Here is a 26,335-nt window from a genome sequence, read left to right on the forward strand (position 1 = left end):
TTCAACTAAATGAGGAGAAGACTGAAGTTCTTGTTTGTGCTCCTAAAACTTTTGTACCTAGTGTTATGGAAAACTTGGGTCCACTTGCTACATTTGCAAAACCGTCTATCAGGAGCCTTGGTGTTAGTATTGACTCAGCTCTGACTTTGGATGCCCATGTAAAATCTTTGGTTCGCTCCTGTTTTTATCATTTGAGAAACATTGCTAAGCTGAGTCCCATTGTATCGCGCTCCGAATTAGAAATTGTCATTCATGCATTTGTTTCATCTCGTCTGGACTACTGTAATTCTTTGTTTACTTGTTTATGTAAAGCCTCTTTGGATCGTCTGCAAGTTGTTCAGAATGCTGCTGCAAAGCTTCTGACCAAGTCCTCCAAGTTTTCCCATGTCACACCCCTGCTGATTCAGCTGCACTGGCTCCCCGTTAAATTCAGGATCCAGTTTAAGGTTTTGACCTTGACTTTCAGGGCCCTGCATGGACAAGCACCAACATATATAAGTGAACTTTTGCATCCATACATTCCCAGCAGGTCCCTGAGGTCATGTGACCAGGGCTTGCTTGCTGTCCAGCACACGAGGCTGAAAACAAAAGGCGACAAAGCTTTTGGAACTGTGGCCCCCAGATTGTGGAACTCTCTCCCTTTGAGCCTGAGATCTGTGGACTCAGTGGTCACTTTTAAAAAACAGCTAAAAACCCATCTTTTTAAACTTGCTTTTAGTTGATTTTTATTTTTAGGTTTTAGCTTCTGTGAAGCACTTTTTATCTTGAAAGGCGCTATATAAATAAAGTTTTACTTACTTACTTACTTACATGAGAGCAAAGGATAGCAGTTGAGTTTAAATGAGCCATCACCGACAGCAGAGTGCTCTACTCTGTCCTCACCAATATGCCCATCACCAAGAACAAAGGATTTACAAAAGATTGGCTGAGATGGGACTCTGACTCAGTCTCAGGCAGGATTTGAGTGAAGCATCACACCTGCATGTCAGGGCAGCACTCTTTGTGCAGTGATAGAGCATACAGCTCCCCCGCTCATTTAGCTGACACTATAGCGAACAAGAATGCTGTAGGCCATTTTAGCTCCACTGTTTCAAGGAGTTTGAATGGCTCATGCTGGAATCTCATGGAGGGAGAGCCAGTTGCTTTTGATAGGGAGGCACCCTGCTACCTCCATGAAGAACTGAGCAATGAGGGGACAACAAGTCAATCTAGTAGTTTCTGGGGACTGACACATGCTGTCTTTTTTTGGCTGCTACCATTATTTTTGAGCTGAGGTGGACCTGCCCTCCTCCAACAGTTCATGCTAAAATTGGAAAATGGGATGGGCTGTGGAGGTCCACTTGAATCCACTTGTTTCCCATTCCAACATGAATATGTTTATAAATGAATATGTTGCTTTGGTAGATGGAGCTACTAACCAATAACTGAAGCAAGATCATGACTAGTAGATACGCTGTCTCAGGAGCCAGGCCCACAGCTGGAAGAGATGGAGAGGCATCCAATGGGCTCCCAAGGGTGACCTTGAAGAAACGATCAAATGGTGTTCTGCTAGTTGGGAGCCACTAAGATAATGGTCACCTCTTCCACTTGGAACCTCTGCAGGTGGGGGTGAAGGAGAGTAACGGAGGGAAAGGCATAAAGGGAGGCCATTGCATCCATGCCTGATCGATTGATTATCTCTCCATATGGAGAGAAAGATGGGATGCTGAGTTATCTCCCTAGACACAAAAAGATCTGCCACAGCCATGCCAAAATATCCCTAGACCTCCACCAGCTGATCTGCTGTGAGGTTGGCCAGGCGTTGCGCAGTGCATTGCCTTCAGGGACCAGAACTGTGGGTACAACCACTCCTGTGCATTCTGAGCCAGCTTGCTGAGGACCTGATGGCCTTCTTTACCATGTGAATAAATATTGTTACTGCCAGAAACTCAACTGTTTTGGGATCCCAGGACAGCTTGGGGTCAAGATCAATGCCGAGACAGACTCATAATCAAGGTTGGGCAGTGTTGACTCAAGGTTTCAGGGTCAATTTGAAGCCCACCTGGTGAGGTAAATCTCAAAGGCCCTAGAAGGCCCAGAAACCCACTCCCCGTTTCTGACAACTGTCAGAAAGTGGATACGCTGGGAGATCCCCTTGCCATCTCCCAGGGTATCTGGGGTCATTAGGGTCTCCTGGGGCAGTCTCTTCTTTGGTGCTTTTCTACTTTAACTTAACTAAAGTTAAAATGTTGAGATCTGTGGAATGTGAGATATAGATTAAGATGGTTTGGTATAAGAAATCCTATGCAGCAAACAATTTTCATACATTCAGAGACAAATTTTGTCAGAGTATTTGTGAGTCTCACTAACATGCTCTACATGTACCTCCACGTAAACTGTAAATTTTATGTGCGCATTAATTAGGAATATCTTGTATGGAGACGTGGATGTAATTGTGCCTATTAAAGGCTGTAAAGCCTGAACTATGCAATATTCTGATCATTTTAAATAACAAACAAAAATTAAAAATAATATATCATTTTGGGATTTTAATTTTCTTGAGTTTTGTTTGTTAAAACCAGCAGTTTTGTGCAACGTATTGCTTAAAAAAGGGAGATTTTTCAGCAATGAGCAATAAAAGTAATTTATAACATTTGAAAATGTGTTAAGAGTCCATTTTGTGAGTAGTAGTATTAGTCTTTTCTGTTGTAGAATGAAAAGCTAAAAAACTTTGTATCTTAAAATCATGAAATGTATTTTAACTGCTGGTAATATTTGGCCCTGGCCGTTTTAGCTATACAGCAACTCCTGGTGGCTCGTATGTTAGAAAAAGAGAAGAAAAAAAAAAGCAACCAAAAAGGTATTATTTTTTTTATACTTATGTTGCTCCATTCCTGTTTTTCACCGTTTCTACTGAAAAAAGGGGAAAATAAATCTGTAAAATCTGTAACATTGTAATGTTTTTTCCTGTGTATTTTATGCTTTGGTTTTATTAGTTTGTTTTTGTATAATGCATCTTTTTATTCATATGCTTTTATTTTGAAGGTTTCTCACTTTTTTGCTTGCTTAAGATTTTGCCTACTTTGTCAACTGATGGCTGCGGAGTTTTCACAAATAATTTTATACCTTTATTATACTATATACTCTTTTTTTTATTTTTAATTCCTTTTTTAAACTTTTTTTATTTTATTTTAAATAAGCAAATTTTAATTAAAATAATTTAATTTTCTTTTGCTGGCCACACGTGCTGCTCTCTACCTGGTCAGAATGAGTTTTACCCTCCCTCAGATCAGCATACTGTGTGAGTTAGAACAAGTCATATGGGAGGAACTTTGGCAGAAGATGCACAAATAATAAAACCATTGAACAAATGATTTGATTTTTTTTGCCGAAGGGGCTAAGACTTGTGGAGGGACTCTGTGTTTACATCAACGCTGATGCTGTTGTGGCTTGCAAACACCGTTCACCTCTGCTGGAGCTTATGATCATTGAGTGCAGACCATTCTACTTACCGAAGGAATTTTCAGCCATACTGTTTGTTGCTGTCTACATCGCTCCCTGCTCTAATAACAACAACAGGAGTGAGGCACTGAATGAACTGTATCAGCATGTCAGTGAACAGCAGACAGCCCACTCAGATGCTTTTCTCGTCCTAGCGGGTGATTTCGATCATGCAGACCCAAAGACTGTGCTTCCCAAACTGCACAAACACATTAAATTTCCTACACAGGGAAACAACATTCTGGGCAATGTTTTCACCACCCAGAGAGGAGATTACAAAGCTCTCTCCCTCCCCCGCCTTGGTGAATCTGATCACATCACTGTTATGCTAATGCCAGTATACAGGCCCCTGGTCAAAGTCACCAAACCAGTTTGTAAACAGGTACGTGTGTAAGGTCCTCAGAGGGACTGCAAGACGGTTTTTCCACCACAGACTGGGAGATCTTTAAAGTGGCTGCCACACATTACAACACCACAGACCTGTAGGAATATACAGAAACTGTCATTGGCTACATCTCAGAGTGCATCGATGATGTCACAGAGACCAAGACTATTACTGTCTGGGCCAACCAGAAACCATGGCTCATATTTGAGGTCTACAGCCTCCTGAGGGTGAGACAGCTCATCCCCAGCTTTAGATGAGCCTAAGAACAGCAAAGGCAAACCTGTCCCTTGGCATCATAGAGGAAAGTACTCCAGGAGGATTTCATAGAGCTTCTGTGACAGCAGACCACAGACTACAAGCCCACATTGCAGACTGCTGTCAGTTCCACCTCTCTACCAGATGAGCTAAACAAATTCATCGCTTGCTTTGAGGCACAGAACTGTCCCGGAATTTTGAGAAGACTAAGGAGATCATCATAGACTTCAGGAGAACTCACACCCTGCACACCCCACTAACCATCAACGGTGCTGCTGTGGCGAGGGTAAGCAGCACTAAGTTCCTGAGTGTGCACATCTCAGAAGATCTCTCCTGGTCAAAAAACAGCATCTCTGACCAGTAAACCCCAACAGTGACTTCCTCTGCAAACTGAGGCGAGCAAAAGCCTTATGAGCAACTTCTACAGAGGCACTTCTTTTCCCTTCCTTCAGAACATCTATTACACCCGCCTCATCCGAAAAGCCCTCTGCATTATAGGTGACTCCACTCATCTGTCCAACAGCTTTTTCAGTTTGCTGCCGTCAGGAACGAGACTGAAGAGCCTATGGGCTAGACCCAGCAGACTGAGAGACGGTCACTCAAACACTTGGATTGTGTTGGACATTTTTGTTTTAATCTTTTTATGTTTTTGTTGTTTGAATGTAAAATTGAGGGCAGTGTGAGCACTGCAATTTCGAATTCCTGTTTATGATCTGTATGGTTTTTGACAATAAAGCAGACTTTGACGTGACTTTGGTCATCTGAAGAGGCATAATAGGATATAATGCAAAACTACAAAGTGCAACCTATTTATTGCACTTGTTGCTATGCAGCCTCAAAAAGCATCACAGTAAAACTGGCACTACGTAAGCACTGGCAGTACACTTTTGGTGGAAATTGGGGGAAAAGGTACTTGACATATTTTTCAATACAGCTGAGTTTTGTCTGGTGCTCTAGGCCTTTATAGTAGCAACGTATCTGAGGCTAGATGCTTGCTTAAAAGTTCCAGTCTTGTCTCTCAACTGATTAAAATGAGAGGAGGGAGGAGATGGCTCAGTAGGTAGAGTGTTTGCCCCATGATCGAAAGGTCAGGGGGTCAAATCCACTGAACGGATACCCTGAGGTACCCCTGAGCAAGGTATTGTCCCTACAGACTGCTCTCCGGGCACTGGTGGCTGCCCACTGCTTCACTGGGTGAATGGGTTAAATGCAGAGAGGAATTTCCCTACAGGGGATTAATAAAGTATACATTATTATTAAAAGAAGCTATTTATGAACTAAATACTACAGATATAAACAGTGAAAATGGTGACAGCACAAGTAGGATGGGATTGTGCAACGTGGAAATGAAAAGCAGCACTGGGAAATGTGTGCGGGTGGGTGTGGCTGTTGATGAAGTGGGTCATGCGGCTTAGTAAACTGTAAAAACAGGTACGAGTGATTGAATGCCAGCATTCCAATTTTTTTAGTAAACTGCTCATAGTATTCCCATTTCCTGGGGGTTGTCACAACAAAACCTTTTGAAAGTTTTAGGGTATTGCAATAGAAAATATTCTGTAGTTTTTCTGGAGATCATTTGAGATGATGGTTAAAGTCTAGCTTGGATCCATGGTGACAGCAGAATTCCTCACGTTTCTTATCTCCTTGTCCCCATTGGGCCTAAGTGAATAAATGCAAAAAGACCAACCCTTATCTTACTGTATGGCATTAGGCACTGTCATCACAGTGTAAGTTTCCGCAAACTAGAAACAATCATTTTCTTACAAATGTGGGGAAGAAAGTTAGCGTACTTTGTTCCATTTATTTTAAAATTGATTGATGTGTTTGTATTTGTCTTTGTCATGAGACTACTCTTTGTGACATGTGTTTGTTGTAATAAACTATCACAATTTCAATTAAAAAACAAAAAACATCAAATGAATTTCTTACCTTTTCAAGTTGTGCGTTCTGTTTGGACTTGTAGAGGAACTCTCCCATGGCCACAAAGACAGAGAGAACAAGTCCGGCTGCCAGGATGATGAAGATCCCACCGATGTTCTGTACCCCAAGGGCACTGGCCTCCTTACTCTCCTCCTCTGGACAACCATTTCCTCTCCACCACTTCTCCTTCATCATGTGTAGCTTCCCTTCCTCTTGAAGCTGCAGAATGGCAATAGTGATCTTATCTCTGTACGGAGAACCTAAAGGACCAAAATGCATAAGGTCAGTGTAAGCAGCTGACGCAACTAACTAAATCCCATAGACCACCACTGTTACTTTCACTGACCTTTTGGCCCCTTTATGACAGAAAGCTGCTCTCTCCCTCCCTTCCTGTCCAAGGTTTTCCCACACCTGATTGCCACAGCTGAACAGCATTCAGACTGTTTCATATATTGCTCCAGCACCAAACACTCCTTGGCATTTGGCCAGTGGGCTGAGAAGTGTTTGGCTTTCAGTGTTGTGTGTGTGTGTGTGTGTGTGTGTGTGTGTGTGTGTGTGTGTGTGTGTGTGTGTGTGTGTGTGTGTGTGGGTTGCTGATATTGGTACAAAAAGTGGCAAACTTGAGTGATCTGCCATTTTGGAATAGTGTTGCATTTGTGGAAGCTTGATCGGGGTTCTCTGCCATTTTTGTTTATGCACAATTTTCTCATGTTTTGTGGTCAGCCAGCTTAGCCAGTTTTTTTCACCTTAGAAATTAATGTTTATTTTCTAGTAAGAGTGGTGGTTATTATTGTCTTGGCCTTGCAGACCCTGATGTTTGTTTGCTTCCTTAATCCTTCTCGTTCATTTTGAACGGTGTAGTTTATAACCTGATATCATGGCTCATATCAGGTTGTCTGCACAGACTGCACAGTTGGTGTCACCTGCATGTGCAGAGAGAGAACTTGAAGGTCAAGCTGAATATGTGCTGTGCAAGTCAAGTACCTGGGCCATGTGGTGTCTTTGCAGATGGGGTGGCCATAAATATAAACCAGAACTGCCAGAGAATGCCAAGGAACTGAAATTATTCCTATATGTTGCCAACTACTATGGACTATTTGTTCCTGGGTTTTCTTACATTGCCTCCATGTTCAAGTCCTTAGTTGCAAAACTGACTCATTAAGTCAAGAGGCAAAAAAGGACCCAAATCCCATTGGATTTAGGCCTGCGAGATAGCTTTTCAGATGCTCACATCACTGTGCTGACCTGTGCACATTTTAACAAAACTTGTTACAGTAACAAATCATGATGGACTGGGAGCTGTCCTGTGACAGGACAGTGGGAAGGTACGATTCAACTACTGCTGTTGCTAGTCAGTCTCTGCAAAGCAGAAAGGAGTGTGCAGAACCAAAGTTTTATTAGAACTTTTAGTCATCAAATGGGCTGTGAAAAATTTAGGGGGTACTTATTGGTCTAGAACTGCATATTAAAGTATGATGTAAATACTCTCAGTGATCTTAAAACAGTTCATTTTGAGGGCAAGTTCTGACCTGAGGTGCATGTATAAACCGCATCAGGCAAATACAGAGACTGTGTAAATGGGACTGTAGCCTTTGGTCCCACATTTGTCCTTGCTGAGGAGCTTAAGTGCACAGTGTGTCAAGTAGCACCTGCCTCTCAAGACAGTATCGCAAGCCATAACAATGTCTCCTTGGGAAGGTAAAACTAACTAATCTTGCAGACAGACTGGATGATCCAAGAATTTCACTTCTTTTGGGACAGGTGATGGCAAACAAGGACGAGAGAGAGAAAACATCCTTGTCCAAACTGATAAACAATGAGACATACTGATCAAAAGACGCTTCACTTTTGTATAGAGGTTATACAAGTGAAATCACCACAAGAGGACCTGTGTGAAATCAGCTGTTGCTGCTACAGCAACTGCTCGCTCTTCATGATAATGATCACCACCGAGGGTTGGAGCGGACCCAGACCTGATCAGAAGGAGGTGCTAGGTACAGGGTGATTTCAAGGTGCTTTACACTGTAAGGTAAAGACCCTACAACAATACAGAGGAAAAACCACAACAATCAGATGATCGACCACATGAGCAACCATATGTCGACAGTATGAAGAAAAACCCTCTATTTTAACAGTAAGAAACCTCAGGCAGAACCAGGCCTAAGGTAGCAGTGACCGGTCCAAGGTAAAGAGAAGGAGGCAGGTCAAAAGACACACTGGGATAGAGCTAGAGTTGAATAATAACCAATGATTAAATGCAGAGTGGTGAATAAACTGTTACGGAATAAACATATATTCTTAGTGCTTATTTTCTGATTATATTGCTTTATGTAGTTTAATAATAAAGGCCTCTATAAAGCAAGGCCAGCTGTGAGAGAGAACTAGGTCAGAGGGTGATAGGTCGCCTTAGCAACAGAGGCTTAAGTTAGTGGAAGTTTAAGAAACAGGAAGTTTAGTGCAGAGCTGCAGAGGCATGTTAATAAAATACAGGAAACCAGACAGAAAAAGCGGAACTAGTAACACAGTTGTTTTTATCAAAACTATGTGTGACGTGTAAAGGACCAAAATAACACCTATATGAGACACATTTTTGGTTTCTAATGCTAGAGATTTTGCAACTGGCTTTGGGATGTGTAGATTTCTCTCTTCCGGAAGATGATTAAATAAAAAATTGTAAATATTTTGACTAACTGAGTCGTGTTCTTTCTATTCAGTAAAAGAATGAAAAAGAATCAGATTTAATAAAACACAGTGATTGAAAAAGGTGAGTAAAGAAGAAACACTCATCATGGGAAGCCCCCACCAACCTCAGCCTACTGCAGCATGAATAAGGAAGGATTTAAGGTCACCTGATCCAGCCGTAACTATACGCTTTATCCAAAAGGAATGTTTTGAGCCTAATACTAAAAGTAGAGTATCTGTCTCCCAAATCCAAACTGGGAGATGGTTCTGCAGAACAGGGGGTCTGAAAACTGAACACTCCCATTCTGCAATTAAATGCCCTACAATAGGAAGTAATCAGCGGTCTGGGAGTGAAGTGCACTATTAGGGTGATATGGTACCAGTAAGATGAAGCCTGAATATTCAAGACCTTGCATGTGAGGAGAAAGATTTTTAAATCTAATTCTGGTTTTATTAAGGAGCCATCGAATAGAAGGTATTATGGGAGAAATATTGTTGATACTTTCTGTTTATTGTTTTTCTTTTAACATTATAAAGTGGGGGTAGAGGGTAACAACAAAACAGAACATTAAAAAGAAAAATAATAACATTTAAAAAAGAAAAACTAAATAAAACAGGTGAAAAAACCCCGAGTTGGGTCACCATGTTTCTACAATTTGATCATTTCTCATTATCAATGTGATCGTCTTTATCCTGTCGAATTTATGTACTCAGTCCATTTCTCCCACTTGTGATGGTATTGACCTGAGTCCTTATTTTGTAAGTCATGTCCAAGTCCATGATTTATGTTTCGTCCATAATTTTGATCCATCCTGCGATTCATCCCTAACCCTAACCCTGCAATGGTGGGTTTATCTTGTACCATTTTCTTGCGATTTCCTTTTTACAGGCTGCAAGCATAATTTTCAATATGTATCTGTCTTCTTTCATCACATTTCCCGTAATGACACCAAAGTATAATAATGTACAAGTCTTAGATACAGCATAACCCAGAATTTTACCTATAACTAAATGAACATCTTCCCAAAATTTTGTAATCTTGGAACAGAACCAGAACACATGGGAATGATTCACATTTACCTCTCCACAGCCCCTCCAACACGGTTGTGGTAATGAAGTGTGTTTGTTCCTAATTCTGGGTGTTATAAAAAATCTAATTACATTTTTCCAGCAGTGCAGTCTCCAGGCACGTGATGATGTTGTTGACTGCTGTATTTTCCAGGTTTGTGACCATTCCTCATCAGATATGTTCACTCCCAACCCTCTCTGTCACTTCAGTTTTACATATGTTGTTGTACACCCTCTTGCCTCCATTACATGCTCGTACATGCAGGTCCTGATGGCATCCCCGGGCGTGTTCTCAGAGCGTGTTCTGGGGAGCTTGCAGGAGTGCTGACAGACATATTCAATCTGTCCTTGGCCCACGCTGTGGTACCGGCCTGCTTCAAATCCACCTCCATCGTCCCGATACCCAAAAACTCCAACCCATCTAGCCTCAATGACTACCGCCCAGTAGCACTCACCCCCATCATCACTAAGTGCTTAGAGCAGCTGGTCCTAGCACACTTCAAATCCTGTCTCCCCCCCACCCTGGACCCCCACCAATTTGCATACCGCCAGAACAGGAGCACAGAGGATGCAGTCTCCATCGCACTGCACTCTGTCCTCTCACACCTGGACAACAACAACACATACGCCAGAATGCTGTTTATAGACTTCAGTTCAGCGTTCAATACAATCCTCCCCTCACAACTCAACAGGAAACTGACAGACCTGGGCATCAGTTCCCTCATCTGCAAATGGTTACTGGACTTCCTGACCAACTGCCCCCAACATGTCCGGCTGGATAACCACTGCTCATCTACCATCACAATGAGTGTACCACAAGGCTGTGTGATGAGCCCTTTCCTCTACTCCCTCTTCACCCACGACTGCAGACCTGTTGATGGTTCCAACACCATCATTAAGTTTGCAGATGAAACCACGGTGATTGGCCTCATCAGTGACAACGATGAGGCCGCCTACAGGGAGGAGGTGGATCGTCTGGCTGAGTGGTGCGACAGAAACAACCTGCTGCTTAACACCGAGAAGACCAAGGAGCTCATCATGGACTACAGGAGGAATGCTGACCCACATCCACCCATCCACATTAAGGGGACGGCTGTGGAGCGTGTGAGCAGCTTCAAGTTCCTGGGAGTCCACATCTCCGAGGATCTCACCTGGACGACCAACTGCTCCAAGCTGGTCAAGAAGGCTCACCAGCGCCTCTTCTTCTTGAGGACTCTGAGGAAGAACCACCTGTCCTCAGACATCCTGGTGAACTTCTATCGCTGCACCATCGAGAGCATCCTGACCAACTGTATAACAGTCTGGTACGGGAACTGCTCTGCCTCGGACCGGAAGGCGTTGCAGAGGGTCGTGAAAACTGCCCAGCGCATCGCCGGAGCACCACTTCCTGCCATAAAGGACATCTACAGGAAGCAGTGTCTGAAAAGGGCTGGGAAAATCATCAAAGACCCCAGTCACCCATCACATGGACTCTTCACCCTCCTGCCCTCTGGAAGGCGCCACAGGAGCCTCCGGACTAAGACCACCAGGTACCGGAACAGCTTCTTCCCCACAGCTGTCAGACTCCTGAACTCTGCCTCCTGACATCTGACCCACACTAAACTCATGGACTGGACATACACACACCCACAATGGACAACTGTACCCTCAAACACACAATAATAACATGGACTGAACCATCACTCACAACCACCAGCACTTTATATACCTCTGTAGAAACTATCCACATATCTCACTTATCTTAACTGCACTACTGTATAGCTCTGTGTAAATAATCATTCTGTACATTCGATAATCTTTAATCCTACAACTGTTTACAACTTGCATAGTTCCCATTTCTGTATAGCTGTATATCTCAGTTTCTGTAAAGTTATTTATTTCATATTCTGTATAGTTTTTCATATTTATATCCTGTTCATAGCCTGTACATAGCTCGTACTCACTACAGCCTGTACATACTTATAGTTATAGAATATTCACAACATACTTCATACCGTGTACATTATTACATACCATAATAGACCCATTTCTGTAATATACTCACATATCTATATCATTGCTAATATATATTGTAATATATCTATATCACTAAAGCACTTCTGGATGGATGCAAACTGCATTTCGTTGCCCTGTACCTGTGCATGTGCAATGACAATAAAGTTGAATTCTATTGAATTCTATTCTATTCTATTCTATTCTTTCTTTCTTTCTTATTCAGATATTTATCAGTAAGTGATTTATATGCAGTGTTGGTCAAGTTACTTGAAAAAAGTAATCAGTAATTAATTACTGATTAGTTCCCCAAAAAAATTAATCCCGTTACTTTACTGATTACTTATTTTCAAAAGTAATTAATTATTTAGTTACTTAGTTACTTTAAAAAAAACACGATTTACAACCTGAATAGGTGATAAAGCGATAGATCTTTCAGCCCAATTCTACTTTTTCTGCATAATCCATCATACAAAATGTAATCAAATGGAAAAGTCTCTTTTTAAAACTTGTTTTATTAGTTTTAATCTTTTAACTTTATGCATCAAGCAAACATTTAATTATATGCAACATTCTCTGACTTGAATAAATTAGTTTAACATTTAAACCTATTTTCTGCACATTCCAGCACATAAAATAAAATATTTTTTTGTGTTTACACTCAGTCTTTCAACTAGATGCAAGTAAAACACAGCAGAAAATAAATAAAGTCAAAGACTAGCGGTCCTGTTGCTCTATTTTCACCTGTAAAGCAGGAGTAGGGCAGGTGGAGGTTTACCCTGGTGCAGTTGTGCCGCGGTCAGTGGAAGAATCCGCGAGTTTCTCTGTGAGTTTCCCATTACGTCGTAGCTACTCGGTGCTTGTTGGAAGTTTAGGGGTTTTTTGCTGTAAAAAGAAGTTTTCTTCCCACGCGCAACTGACACTAATGTTTTTGTCACTTTTTATGGAATCAAACTCAAAGTAAGGTCAGTACTTCCACGCTTTAAACGCTGCACGCTCATACTCTCTCTGCACTCGATATGTGATCCATTATTGATCGGCACACAGCTGTTGTCACGAACGTCGCACTCGCTTACGTCACTGTCGTGAGACATTCTCGCAAAAAAATCACGGTTTTAGTAACGCAGTAACGCAGCGTTCCTACGGGAAAGTAACAGTAATCTAATTACCGTTTTTGCAATAGTAATCCCTTACTTTACTCATTACTTGAAAAAAGTAATCGAATTACAGTAACGCATTACAAGTAACGCGTTACTGCCCATCTCTGCTTATATGTATTTATATATTATATATATTGTGCTATTTCTTACTTCTTGTATTGTCTGTCTGTGTTACTGTTTTTACTGGAGTGCTGTAACCAACATAATTTCCCCTAGGAATCAATAAAGTACCCTGGTTCTGATTTATTCATCTCTTCTGCCCTTCTTCTTTTCAGATATTTCTACAACTTGATGGGAGTCTACCTGTGGTAAATCCAATTGACTGGGAATGATATGAATAGAGATATACATGTCTAAATTAGGTCCCATAGCTGATGGTGCATGTCAGAGCACAAACCAAGTCAGGAAGTTTAAGGAATTTTCTGTAGATCTCAGAGACAGCATTGTATGGAGGCACTGATCTGGAGACTGACAGTGGACTCATCTCTGTGCTTGTCCTGCTGGACCTCAGTGCAGCGTTCGATACTGTCGACCATAATATCCTATTGGAGCGATTAGAACATGCTGTAGGTATTACAGGTACTGTGCTGCAGTGGTTTGTATCATATCTATCTAATAGACTCCAGTTTGTGCATGTAAATGGAGAGTCCTCTTCACACACTGAGGTTAGTTATGGAGTTCCACAGGGTTCAGTGCTAGGACCAATTCTGTTTACATTATACATGCTTCCCTTAGGCAGCATCATTAGAAGACATAGCATACATTTACACCCAGCTCTATCTGTCCATGAAGCCAGATAACACACACCAATGAGTTAAACTGCAGGAATGTCTTAAAGACACAAAGACCTGGATGGCCGCTCACTTTCTGCTTCTTAATTCAGATCAAACTGAGGTTATTGTACTCGGCCCTGAAAAGCTTAGAAATATGGTATCTAAGCAGATTCTTACTCTGGGTGGCATTACCTTGGCCTCCAGTAACGCTGTGAGGAACCTTGGAGTCATTTTGACCAGGACATGTCCTTCAACACACATATTAAACAAATATGTAAGACTGCATTCTTCCATTTGTGCAACATCTCTAAAGTTAGAAATATCCTGTCTCAGAGTGACGCTGAAAAACTAGTTCATGCATTTATTACTTCCAGGCTGGACGACTGTAATTCATTATTATCAGAATGTCCTAAAAACTCACTGAAAAGCCTTCAGCTGATCCAAAATGCTGCAGCAAGAGTCCTGACAGGGACTAGAAAGAGAGAGCAGATTTCTCCTGTTTTGGCTTCCTGTTAAATCCAGAATTCAAAATCCTGCTCCTCACATACAAGATCTTAAATAATCAGGCCCCATCTCATCTTAATGACCTTGTAGTACCATATCACCCTATTAGAGCGCTTCGCTCTCGCTCTGCAGGCCTACTTGTTGTTCCTAGAGTATTTAAAAGTAGAATGGGAGGCAGAGCCTTCAGTTTTCAGGCCCCTCTTCTGTGGAACCAGCTTCCAGTTTGGATTCAGGAGACAGACACTATCTCTACTTTTAAGATTAGGCTTCAAACTTTCCTTTTTGCTAAAGCATATAGTTAGGGCTGGACCAGGTGACCCTGAATCCTCCCTTAGTTATGCTGCAATAGACATAGGCTGCCGGGGATTCCCATGATGCATTGGGTTTTTCCTTTCCAGTCACCTTTCTCGCTCACTATGTATTAACAGACCTCTCTGCATTGAATCATATCTGTTATTAACCTCTGTCTCTCTTCCACCGCATGTCTTTATCCTGTCTTCCTTCTCTCACCCCAACCGGTCGCAGCAGATGGCCCCGCCCCTCCCTGAGCCTGGTTCTGCCGGAGGTTTCTTCCTGTTAAAAGGGAGTTTTTCTTTCCCACTGTCGCCAAAGTGCTTGCTCATAAGGGGTCATATGGTTGTTCAGTTTTCTCTGTATGTATTATTGTAGGGTCTACTGTACAATATAAAGTGCCTTGAAGCGACTGTTGTCATGCTTTGGCTCTATATAAATAAAATTGAATTGAACTGAAGACTTGGAGGTTAGTCTGTCGTCTGGTTTCCAACTCCAGACCAACAGGCAAGCGCAGTGGACCAACCAAGAACTGGAATTGGTTCTTGGGTATACAGCCTGTACCAAACAATCCAACGAGAGCTCGCAACCAAGTATATTTCCTATTTTGTGGGGTGGCTGTGGCTCAGGTAGAGCAGATAAGCTACTGATTGGAAGGTTGGTGGTTCAATCCTTTGCTTCCCCAGTCTGCATGCCAAATATCCTTGGGCAAGATACCAACCCCAAATTGCCCTCCGATGCGTTCATCGGAGTGTGAATGTGTGTGAATGTTTATTAGTTGCACTTGTGTTTAGAAGTGCTTGTATGAGTAGGTGTGAATGGGTGAATGAGGCATGTTGTATAGAGCGCTTTGAGTACTGCGGGAGAGTAGAAAAGTGCTATATAAGAATCAGCCCATTATTTTATTGTGTTAGCCTTTTTGACAATGTGCACTGTGTTAAGTTCGACTTCCTGTTTCATTAGTCAGACTTAGTTCAGTTATATTCTTCCCTGTTTCTAGTCATCTTTATCCAGTGTGTTTAAGCTCTCAGTTTCTTTCCCATGTCTCTGCCAAAAGGAGGCAGGGCCTTGCGGAGCAGTACCCAGTGGTGAGTGAGTTTGACTTTTTCCCTCCAAATCACCACAAGTTGAAACCTACTGTTCAGCAAACCACAAGTCCAGCAAAATCTAAGACTGTTTATTATTTGTACTGGGCTGTCAGAAGACTGGTTATTACCAACTTCCATCCATACGAACTGTTCCAGCATCTGAGACTCTCTCCCCGGAATTTGACTTTGAACCTGACCATTTCTCTCCTCCTGTCATTATCTCAAACCTGTGTCTCAGCCTGTTCCTACTCGAAGGACGGCTAGGACCCTGACTTCCCCTGCACCCTTCCAGTTTCCCCGGTGAGGGTGGATAGGGCCCAGCTGGTCCCTGTCCCTGCCGTGGTTCCTTGAGCGGCTAGGGCTTTGCCTGCACCCAGGGCGAGGGCAGCTGAGACCCAGTCCACTCCTGCTCCATATCTGTTCCTTGGGTGGGGATGACTGGTATCCAGCTTGCTCCTGCACCTGTCCCTGTGCCTAGCGTCATGGTGGCCAGGACCTAACCCGTCCCTGCACCCATATCTGCTCCTCAGGTGGGGACGGCAAGGGTTTAGCGAGTTTCTTCACCTATACCATTTCCTAAGGACAGACGGCCCAGCCATCAACATGAGCTCTAGCTGCACCATTCAGACCTTGCTGCTAGCCCTGCTTTGCCTCAACCAGAGGTTTCCCGCACGGGCTGGCCTTGCTCTATCTGCAAAGCTGCGTCACCGGTGACCTCCCAAGCCGCCATTCGCTGTCGCATCACCCTGCCGGTCCACAGTGAAGTGCCGCTGCCTTAGCTTGAAAGTGCTTCATCCTCAGAGCCTGCAGCTCAGTTTGTGTCAACCAACAGTGACCCACTTCCACAGACATCATCACTCAAGGGTGAGCGAAAAGCATTTTTTCCTCTATACCCACCCCGAGTTTAAGTTTACGTGCAGTTTTCTCCGGCTTTGAGGATCTAAGGGCTGTTCTGAGTACTGCCGAACTATCTGAAGCTAAAACTTTTTTTAAACCTGCATTTGAGTGTTTTGATTTGGAGTAAGGAGGTAAGGAAGTAAAATGAATTTATATGGCACTTTTAAAGACAGGAATCTGTTACAAAGTGCTTTACAGGGAACATAAAAACAAAAGCCAGTTATCCATTCCTGAGGTGGCCCATGGTACAAATGTATCCCTTGCTTCTGAGCCAGTTAATAACAATGACGTATAACACTGACAGTACAATCGCCTCTCTGTGAAAGCTATAGCTTGATTTTATAATTTATGTGAGGTTACTGTTGCAAGATCCCTGCCATCTATAACTGTAAAAGAACCTAGCAAGAAGTTTTCGTCTTACTGTATTTGTAGCAAATTGTGAAAATCTGCTGCTTAATCTAATAAAGTGTTTAACAATATACCCTATGTTTTCACCTCTCTATTTGTGTTGCACTGTTCTTCTGCATGCTGAAGATAGCAGGGACAATCCTGGGGCTAAGTATTCCTCCATAAGGATTACCCTCTGGCATGTGTTGCAATGTAAACTGTCAAGGTACGGTTAAGTTTGGTTTTAATGTGCAACAACAAAGCAAAGTATACCACACCTCGATATATTCATCATCTTGATTTATGAAACATCAAAGCAGAATCATCTCTTTGATCCTTCCTACTACTACATTACCAGTAGAAGTAGGCTATATTACCAGTAAATCACTAATTATGTGGTAAAGGAATGACATAAAATATGTTTAAAAGCCACTGTGAAGTCAACAAAATAACAAAAAAATAATAATCAGGATTCTGTTCAACATCAGACAATGAACTATTATGAACTAAACATCAAATCCATCTAATTAAAGGGCTTACAATAATTAGGCTCTGACCTCTATCCTTCAAGTGCAGTGTCAAAGTGGAAAATCTGTATTTGCTTCCATTACAGAGCCATCAATAAAGCTTTCACAATAACTGCTTTTTTAACCTCCATAGTGTACAGCCACTTAATATACTGAGGTGCTGTTCTGCAACAAAAACATGTTCTTTGCAATTACACTTGAGTCAAAAGAGATACCTATGTTAAAGGACCTGACCTTTTATGTTAATAACCCACTTAAGGCATAAAATTTGGCATAATGGAGGACATTTCTGGACTGAAATCCATATTTCTTTGTCTGACCTTATTGATATTTTTAAAGAGAGTGTGTAAAATCTCACCACTAGAGGTCAGTAGATTGCAGACTGGAGTCAACTGAATTCTGATTTCTATGGGGGGTGCTGTAGGACAAACAACTCTGGCTGCTGTTCCTCTCTGATGTAAGCTGTCAGTCTGCTGTTTACCTCAGCTATCAATGTGTTCATGTTTATTTACTCTCAATGAGGCTTTGAAAAAAGTATATTATCGAAGGTCACTTCTATCCGTTGACAGTGATACCGAGGTGAGCTTTAAGCATATCCTGATGGGTTTTTTTCGGTGCGTTAGCTGCTGTTAAATAAGAAAAAGAACAAAAAAATATATATATACTAATTTGCTAGCTAGTAACTGCATCTGCAGATTTTTCCCCTAATTGGAGACATCATAGTGTCTTACATTTCATGCTGGCTCAAAGTTCTGACGTTGCCAATGAAGAGCAGAAAGGAAACACATTTCAAAGAAACAGCAACTCAAAAGGCAACTAAAACTTGATTTCAGATTTCCTAATGCACTGCAAAATAGATCGCTCTAAGTAGTTTGTAGAGTCTAGAAAAAAATACTGTATATGCGACAACCTTAAGAGCATTTGTTTCTAAGCAAAACACATCATTATAACACGTGTCACATACCCATTGGGGTCCCGATCCCATAGGCTTTTGAGTCAATGAGGCCTCCAATCTGTGTGAGGTTGCAGTTGCGCTGCGTGACAAATTCGATGGTGGTGGATTCCATGAGGAATGCGTAGTCCGAGGTGAGCACACGGTGAATGCCTTCCTCGACATTCTTCACCATCACAGAGTGCCGCCGACTGCTCATAAACTCCCACATTTTGTCATATGTTGAGATCTTGGTTTTCTGAGGAGACATAGAAGTGTAATGTGAGAAAATAATATTTAACTACTTAAACACAAAGCAATTTATAATTTAGCTAAATGTATTCATTGTAAAAGCCATGTACTGTATGTTTTGATCATCCTAAAGTTGTAACGTTAAATTTAGAGATTCATAAAGAGTTAACGTGTGTGTGTGTGAGTGACATTCATACAATCACACTTTCAAATACTGCCAATGCATGCAATCATCTACTTTCCAAATTTCATTAGGTTTAGCAGAATTTGTTTGGAGCTATAGCAGTACGTCATGCTTTCTGCCTGCCTCCGTCAATATCGCTTACGAGTGGAATATAAGTTGAAGCAGACAAGCATGCTAAACAGCAGTGTGAACAGTCTGAATTTGTATGACCATAATGTTCTTCTTTGATGCCCATAAAGCTGATAACACTTACAGGCATAAGCAGCAGCAGGGTACTCTCAGTAGCAGAGCACAGTGCCCAACTTAGTACACCTGTAATCACCATGAAAAGTCCAAGACCACATTACTGTCTGGGGAGGCAGATTTGAAGCCATTTTTGAAGCTATTTGAAAAGCAATTAAGTCACATCTTCAAGGTCCTGCCCGCCATTATTGTGTGTAATGACTTTTTGTGGCTGGTCGATATTTTAGATCAACTGGGTGATTTGTGGAGTGCCTATCAGAATCTTTTGGAGTCACTCTTGACAAATCAGGCAATTGAGCATGCAAGCTTCAGACTGCTGATAAGGCGAGAGCAGTGGCTGTGAATACACAGAGAGTCAGATAACCACCTATACTCTAAGTCAGGCAGACAGCCAAGGTATTTTTCCAAGAGCCTACGCACAGGAATTCAGAGCTGATTTCATTCAAACCATGCGCGAAGGGGTGGGAAGCACAACTAGTGCATACAATGAATAGCTGCCAAACCAAAATAGTTCAAAAGAATCCATCCAATATGTTACATCCTCATAGTTTAGAAATACTGGATCAAAATCTTATGAAATTCAAAATTACAAGTACAAGCTACCGAAATACTTTGTGCTGGCTGATCCTCTTAAGTCATCACCAGTTTAATAAAGTTTTCATCCACCTGCTTCTGCCATGATGGGAAGGCTAATGCTGTCCTCTTCTTTTATTTCTGCTAAACCCTCAGTGAAACTGATGACACTGAAGGGGCCTTATATTTGTAAATGCTTTAAAATATCCTGGTTCATCCAAATCGTTGCTGTTGAGTTAGTTAGAATTTAGAATGAGTTTTGTATGTTCTTAAATAAAGTCTTAAATTGACAGATTTTCAAAGGTTTATATATACTCATCATGGGTATAATGTCATGGTCATTCTGAGCTTTTAATGATTTCTTTAAACTGTTAAACTGTTCTGTCTGTTCTGGTTCTGTTTCTGTGTTTTGTCTTCTGTCTCTGTACTAAGCTCGTGTGTCTTATTCCTGGTGTCAATGTTAGTTATTTCCTGTTTTGTTTTGTGTGTGTCCTGTGTTTAGTTTTACTTTCTCTTGTCTCGTTAGCCAGTCTGTTCAGCTGTGTTCCCAGGCGTTTCCCATCTCCCTAATCACCTGGTGTGTATATACTGGCTTGTTTTTGTATTTTGTTGTTTCAAGGTACAGAAACGAAATGACTAGTGTGCAAAAAATCCTTGACCAGTCCCCTAACATAAAAACTGTCAGCCATGCTGGTCACTATAGATGCATGATTAAAGAAGAATCCTCTACTTCTCCAAAGACTTCTCGTTTGTAAAATATGTTAACAGAACCGAGGGAGGAAGACGGTAGACAAGCTCCTTCATGTCACTGCTGTGGTAAATGAGTTCCTTCATAAAGCTGCTGCAGGATATCTGCTCCTCTTTGCAGCCATGGCCAGTGGGTTGAAGCTTCCTCTGCTTCCGCTTTCCAGGTTTTCTTGATCACCTCTTCTCAGTGGTCTTCAGGCCAGTGCTGTCCACACCACCCAAACCAGTGGGGTCCGAGCCATCTGAGCCAGTTGGTCCTGTTTGGCCTGAGGCCGAGGGTCCCTTGTAAGCTGAACCCAAGCCATAGGGTCTCTATCTTCTCTTCCAATTCGTTGACCACTGGCTTTGCTTTCTGAGGAGTCTCCGTCAATACCAGCCTCCAATTAATCATCTTTGCAGCAAGATAAGCCACATCTCTTCAGTTGCCCATTCCCAGGGTTCCTTCATTTTATTCATTCTTCATTCCCCTGGCCGATTCCCTGAATTTATTTTTCCTCCTGAATTGCTTCATCTCAGTTTTTGGACTCCTGGCAGACTTCCTGAATGGTTTTGCCTGCACTGGCCTCTGCCTCTAGACCTCAATACTGTACATGACTGGGCCAACCTCCTCTCTGACTGTCCTTTGGCCGGGCCAGCCACTGGTCTGTTTTCTGTTTTGTTTGGACTCTTTTTGTTTTTGTTTCTGTTTCTTCTGCATACCAAGTATGCTCGAGCAAGACACGGAATCTCAAGTTGCTCTCCGATGCATCCAGAGTATCAATGCGTGTGAATTAGAAATAGAAAGCACTTAAGCATGGAAATTTGAAAGGCTTCTATAAATGGGTGAATGATGCATGTTGTGCTTTGAGTCAGGAAAATCAAGTAGAGTAGAACAGCTGTATATAAAAAAAAAAGGTAAACTAGGCCATTTTTTTTAATTAGCTCCAGGGGTTAGAAGATGAAGATTATGTAGACATACCAAGGTGAAGTCAGAAGGTTCTCTGTGATAAATGTTGCCTTCGACACTATTTTTGATGTCTCCTGTCAAGACACGTCATGTTGAGAATGGTGTGGTCTACTCCTTTAAAAGCAGCAGTACATCTCAGTCAAAGATCCTCAAGGTAATTAAGTCTTCAAAGTTCAAATTTGGTACTGTGGGCAGTTTCATGCCCAGAATGCTATGACCATCTATAAAGGACTTTAGTTGTAAAAGGAATTATGATTTTCCCTAAAATTGTGGAGATGAATAGACGTTTTAAAATAGATCTAAATACAGAGTGAACTAAAGCATTAAACGTTTTTTAATTTAATCAGTGAGAGTACCAAAGCTTGTTGATTCAATTCAGTTTTATTTATACAGCGCCAAATCACCACAACAATCACCTCAAGGTAGACCCTACAATAATACAAAAAACCCACAAAACCCCAATAATCATTTGACCCCCTGTGAGCCAGTGTTTTGGTAACAGTGGGAAGGAAAAACTCCCTTTCCACAGCATAAATGGAACAGCCTGCAAAGAGCTGGCTGCCAGTCGGTGGTAGACTGCTGCCTACTGGGAGTCTGCACTTTTTCTTTTTGGCTTGCCTCATGGAGACATGCTTGCATAAACCAATGGATTATAACAATGGATAACATCAAACCCATATTTTAGCACCTGCTGTTGGACTGCAAGGTAAGTAAAACCTTTTTTATTCCTTAATTTATGTTTAGGACTATGTCTCTTGTAGTTATTAACTTAGGCTATCACCTTACAACACTAACAGAGCAGTTAACAGTAGTTTAGTAGCTAACAATACTTAGAGTTGTCATAAAAACTAAGTTTTTACTTTTATAAAAACTAAGGTTTTATAAAAATAAGGTTGTCATAAAATAAGCTGGCCATTATTATCGTAAATATGTATAGAGAACTAGATGAGGTAAGTTCTACTTTAAATAAGACATTAAATATATTTTATATATGTGTATATACAGTACTGTGCAAAAGTTTTAGGCAGGTGAGAAAAATGCTGTAAACAAAAAAAATGCTTTCAAAAATATGACTGTTAATCATTTATTTTTAATCAATCAACAAAATGCAGTGAATGAACAAAAGAGAAATCTAAATCAAATTAATGTTTGGTGTGACCTCCCTTTGGCTTCAAAAAAGCATCAATTCTTCCAGGTACACAGTCAGCCAAGACTACATAACTAGGCACTGCCTGGATTGATTACAAGAAGGCGTATGACTCGATGCCCCACACCTGGATCCTGGAATGCCTAGACCTATACAATACCAACAGAACCCTGAGAGCCTTCATCAGGAACTCAATGGGGATGTGGTGGACAACATGCTAGGCCAACTTCAAGCCCATAGCACAAGTCACCATCAAGTGCGGGATCTACCAAGCAGATGCTCTGTCCCCACTGCTGTTCTGCATAGGCCTGAACCCCCTCAGTGAGATCATTAACAAGACTGGCTACTAATGTTCCCTCTAATTTTTCACGTGTCTGAGCAACACACAAACTCCCTGAGCGTCCCCTTTGACCACCGTGAGCGACATCAGACGTGTGCGCTGTGGTCACGCCGGCATCTCATCCATCCAAGTTACATGATTTATTAAAATAATCGAATTACAGCCTTTACATTTACGTTAGACTACTTTTAATTAACTGCTTTAGTCCACTTACAATAAAAATTAATAAATAAATCTTGTTCATGAGCTGTGTAGCATGTTAACACTATTGGAAGTAAAAATAACTTGAACTCCAATTTCGAAAAACAAAACTTACTTTTTTTTATTATTTTTTATAAAGCTCTGACTTGTATTATGAGTCTGTGGTCTGGGAGAGAGTCTGTAACTCTCTGTCTGCAAACTACAATATTTAATGACCAATGTTGGGCAATTAATTATATAGTTACTTCTTCAAAAAAGTAACTGACTTTGGCAAACAACAAAGTTTTTTGCAGCTATTTTTTTAAACGCAGCCAAGGCGTTTTTTTAAATAAACATTTCAAACTATTTACAGAACAATCAGCTGTTCTGCATCAAATCTGATGCCACACAAATTATTTGTGCCACTCCAAAAAATTATTTGTGTCCACTATGAGATGAAGGAGAACAACAGCCTGATACCTGCAGGCCTGACAGCAGCAGATGTATCACTGCTGTAACACCTGTAACACTCAGCAGTCGCCTCATTGTTCTGACACACACAACAACACTACTGACTCAATTAACTACTGATTTTATCTACTGTTCTGATTTTATCTGTTTTGATTTATATACTGTTTTGTTTGTTTGTTTGTTTGTTTGTTAATTAGTTTGTTTGTTTGCTTGCTTGTTTTAATCAATTTTAAATCATGCTTTTTATTTGTTTTTGTTTCTAATGTCTCTGTAAAGCACTTTGAATCACCTTGTTGTTGAATTGTGCTATACAAATAAACTTGCCTTGCCTTACACTACACACTGCCTACACAAGATTTGCGCTGAACGTCTCAAATCTCTCACATCTCAAAACACCGCCGTCACTCCTAAAACTTCCCCCCGTTTCTTAACAACAAGATGCCACTTTGCCAAATCATTTTTTGATTGGTCGACACGGTACTTTTTTGGACCAATAGGAAAGGTGGGGGGGGGGGGGGGGTTGTTTTTGCTCACAGGCTTTCGAGCCTTTTTTCTTATAAAACGGCGTTTTACCGTTTCTTCCCGCAGTAAATATAAACAACGGCAGTATTCAGGAAGAAAACCAAGCATTGCAGATATTTTTATCATAACTCTGGTTTTACGTGGCCGATCAACACAATTTAAAAACTGGTATAAAGTCCACACTTTGTCCGTCAGTTGTTCCGTCTGTCCTGCTCACATCTCCAATGGTTGTACACGTTGTCATTAACGTAGCTTCACTCCTCATCAGCCACGCTGCTTTGCTAGCTAAAATACTGGTATCAGCACATAAGGACGCTGTCATAGCCTGTCAACCACGTTGATTGGCTGCGTATGGCCTGTAAATGGCCTGTATTTATATAGCGCTTTACTAGTCCCTAAGGACCCCAAAGCGCTTTACATATCCAGTCATTCACCCATTCACACACACATTCACACACTGGTGATGGCAGCTACATTGTAGCCACAGCCACCCTGGGGCGCACTGACAGAGGCGAGGCTGCCGGACACTGGCGCCACCGGGCCCTCTGACCACCACCAGTAGGCAGCGGGTGAAGTGTCTTGCCCAAGGACACAACGACCGAGACTGTCCAAGCCGGAGACTGTCCTCGAACCGGCAACCTTCCGATTACAAGGCGAACTCCCAACTCTTGAGCCACGATCACCCCATATATATACGCATCGGCTTAACTATGGGATAAGGAGGCATCGTTCTAATCCCATATGGGAGCAGCCAGTCACTTACTGACTAACACTGCAAAACATGATTGTTGAAGTATTAATTTTAATTTCAATTCAGGTTAGTTTTTTTTTTTGTGCGCCACGCAGATTTTCTGTGCGCAGAGACCGTGCCAACAGAACAGTGCGCAATTTCGCACATGCGCAGCTTAGAGGGAACATTGCTGGCTATGGATACCGACTACGGAGTGGAGCAGTTGTCAGCCACCTCCTGTACATGAATGACATCGAGCTGTTTGCCAAGAGTGAATGAGACATCGATTCACTGATCCACTACAGCAACGATATCGGAATGTCATTCGGACTGAATAAATGTAGTCAGATGATAACAAAGAGCGGGAACATAGTCAGAACTGTGGGGATCAAACTACCAGAAGGCAACATCACAGACATAGAGGACAGTTACAAGTACCTGGGGATCCCGCAGGCAAACCACGAAGAGGTCGCTAGGAAAGTTGCAACCACCAAGTACCGGCAGAGGGTCAGGCACGTCCTGAGGAGTCAGCTGAACGGTAAGAACAAGATCCGGGCTTTCAACACCTGTGCCCTGCCCGTGATCAGGTACCCTGCTGGGGTAATAAGCTGGCCAAAGGAGGAGATAGAAGCCACTGACATCGAGACCAGGAAGCTCCTGACCATGCATGGAAGGTTTCACCCCAAGTCCACTACCCTAAGGCTGTACGCTAAGCGGAAGGACGGAGGCCGGGGACCAGTGAGTGTCAGCACCACGGTCCAGGATGAGACAACGAACATCCACGAATACATCAGGAAGATGACCAAACGCGACCATATGCTCAGTGAATACCTCAGGCAGCAGAAACCCAAGAAAGAGGAAGAAGGACAGGCCCCTGCACGGTATGTACCACCGGCAGATAGAGGAGGTGGCTGATATCCAGAAATCCTACCAGTGGCTGGACAAAGCTGGACTGAAAGACAGCACAGAGGCACTAATCATGGCAGCACAGGAACAAGCTCTGAGATCCATAGAGGCTGGGGTCTATCACACCAGGCATACATGGAGCGCCATAACCAAGTGGCCGGCATAGTGTACAGGAACATCTGTGCCGAGTATAACCTGGAAGTCCCGAGGTCAAAATGGGAGACGCCCCCAAGGGTGATGGAGAATGACCGAGCTAAGATCCTGTGGGACTTCCAGATACAGACGGACAAATGGTGGTGGCTAACCAACCGGACATAGTGGTGGTAGACAAACAGAAGAAGACGGCCGTAGTGATCGATGTAGCGGTTCCCAATGACAGCAACATCAGGAAGAAGGAACACGAGAAGCTGGAGAAATACCAAGGGCTCAGAGAAGAGCTCAAGAAGATGTGGAGGGTGAAGGTAACGGTGGTCCCCGTGGTAATCGGAGCACTAGGTGCGGTGACTCCCAAGCTAGGCGAGTGGCTCCAGCAAATCCCAAGAACAACTAAGATTTCTGTCCAGAACAGCGCAGTCCTAGGAACAGCTAAGATACTGCGCAGGACCCTCAAGCTCCCAGGCCTCTGGTAGAGGACCCGAGCTTGAAGCATAGACCGCCCACAGGCGCGAGAGGAGAATTTTATATAGATATATATGTCTGTGAAGGTTCTCAGTCATCCAGGTCATCGTAGTCAAAGGAGCTTGCAAAGAAAGGC

At 42.2% G+C, this 26,335-nt stretch overlaps 1 protein-coding gene and 1 pseudogene across 3 annotated transcripts in view; one reads left to right on the plus strand and one right to left on the minus strand.

The window, feature by feature from the left end:
- The window catches only part of grik2 (glutamate receptor, ionotropic, kainate 2), a 346,386-nt gene that overhangs the window by 27,777 nt on the left and 292,274 nt on the right, over positions 1 to 26,335 (minus strand). For 2 of the 3 annotated variants that reach the window (XM_086310275.1, XM_086310277.1), the window contains exons 15-17: positions 18,374 to 18,599; positions 6,050 to 6,300; positions 5,752 to 5,779 (exon numbers count right to left, since the gene is read on the minus strand). In XM_086310275.1, coding sequence (XP_086166401.1) covers positions 5,752 to 5,779; positions 6,050 to 6,300; positions 18,374 to 18,599 — 505 coding nt within the window. The remainder of the gene's footprint in view (positions 1 to 5,751; positions 5,780 to 6,049; positions 6,301 to 18,373; positions 18,600 to 26,335) is intronic. The other variant, XM_086310278.1, reaches the window with a different exon arrangement.
- Positions 24,886 to 25,747, plus strand: LOC147318369 (uncharacterized; annotated as a pseudogene).

This window comes from Aulonocara sp. 'chitande type north' Nkhata Bay, linkage group LG11 (genome assembly GCF_057382095.1).
Source record: "Aulonocara sp. 'chitande type north' Nkhata Bay isolate Kocher_YH1m ecotype deep benthic linkage group LG11, A_spYH_male_GT1.1, whole genome shotgun sequence".
NCBI lineage: Eukaryota > Metazoa > Chordata > Actinopteri > Cichliformes > Cichlidae > Aulonocara > Aulonocara sp. 'chitande type north' Nkhata Bay.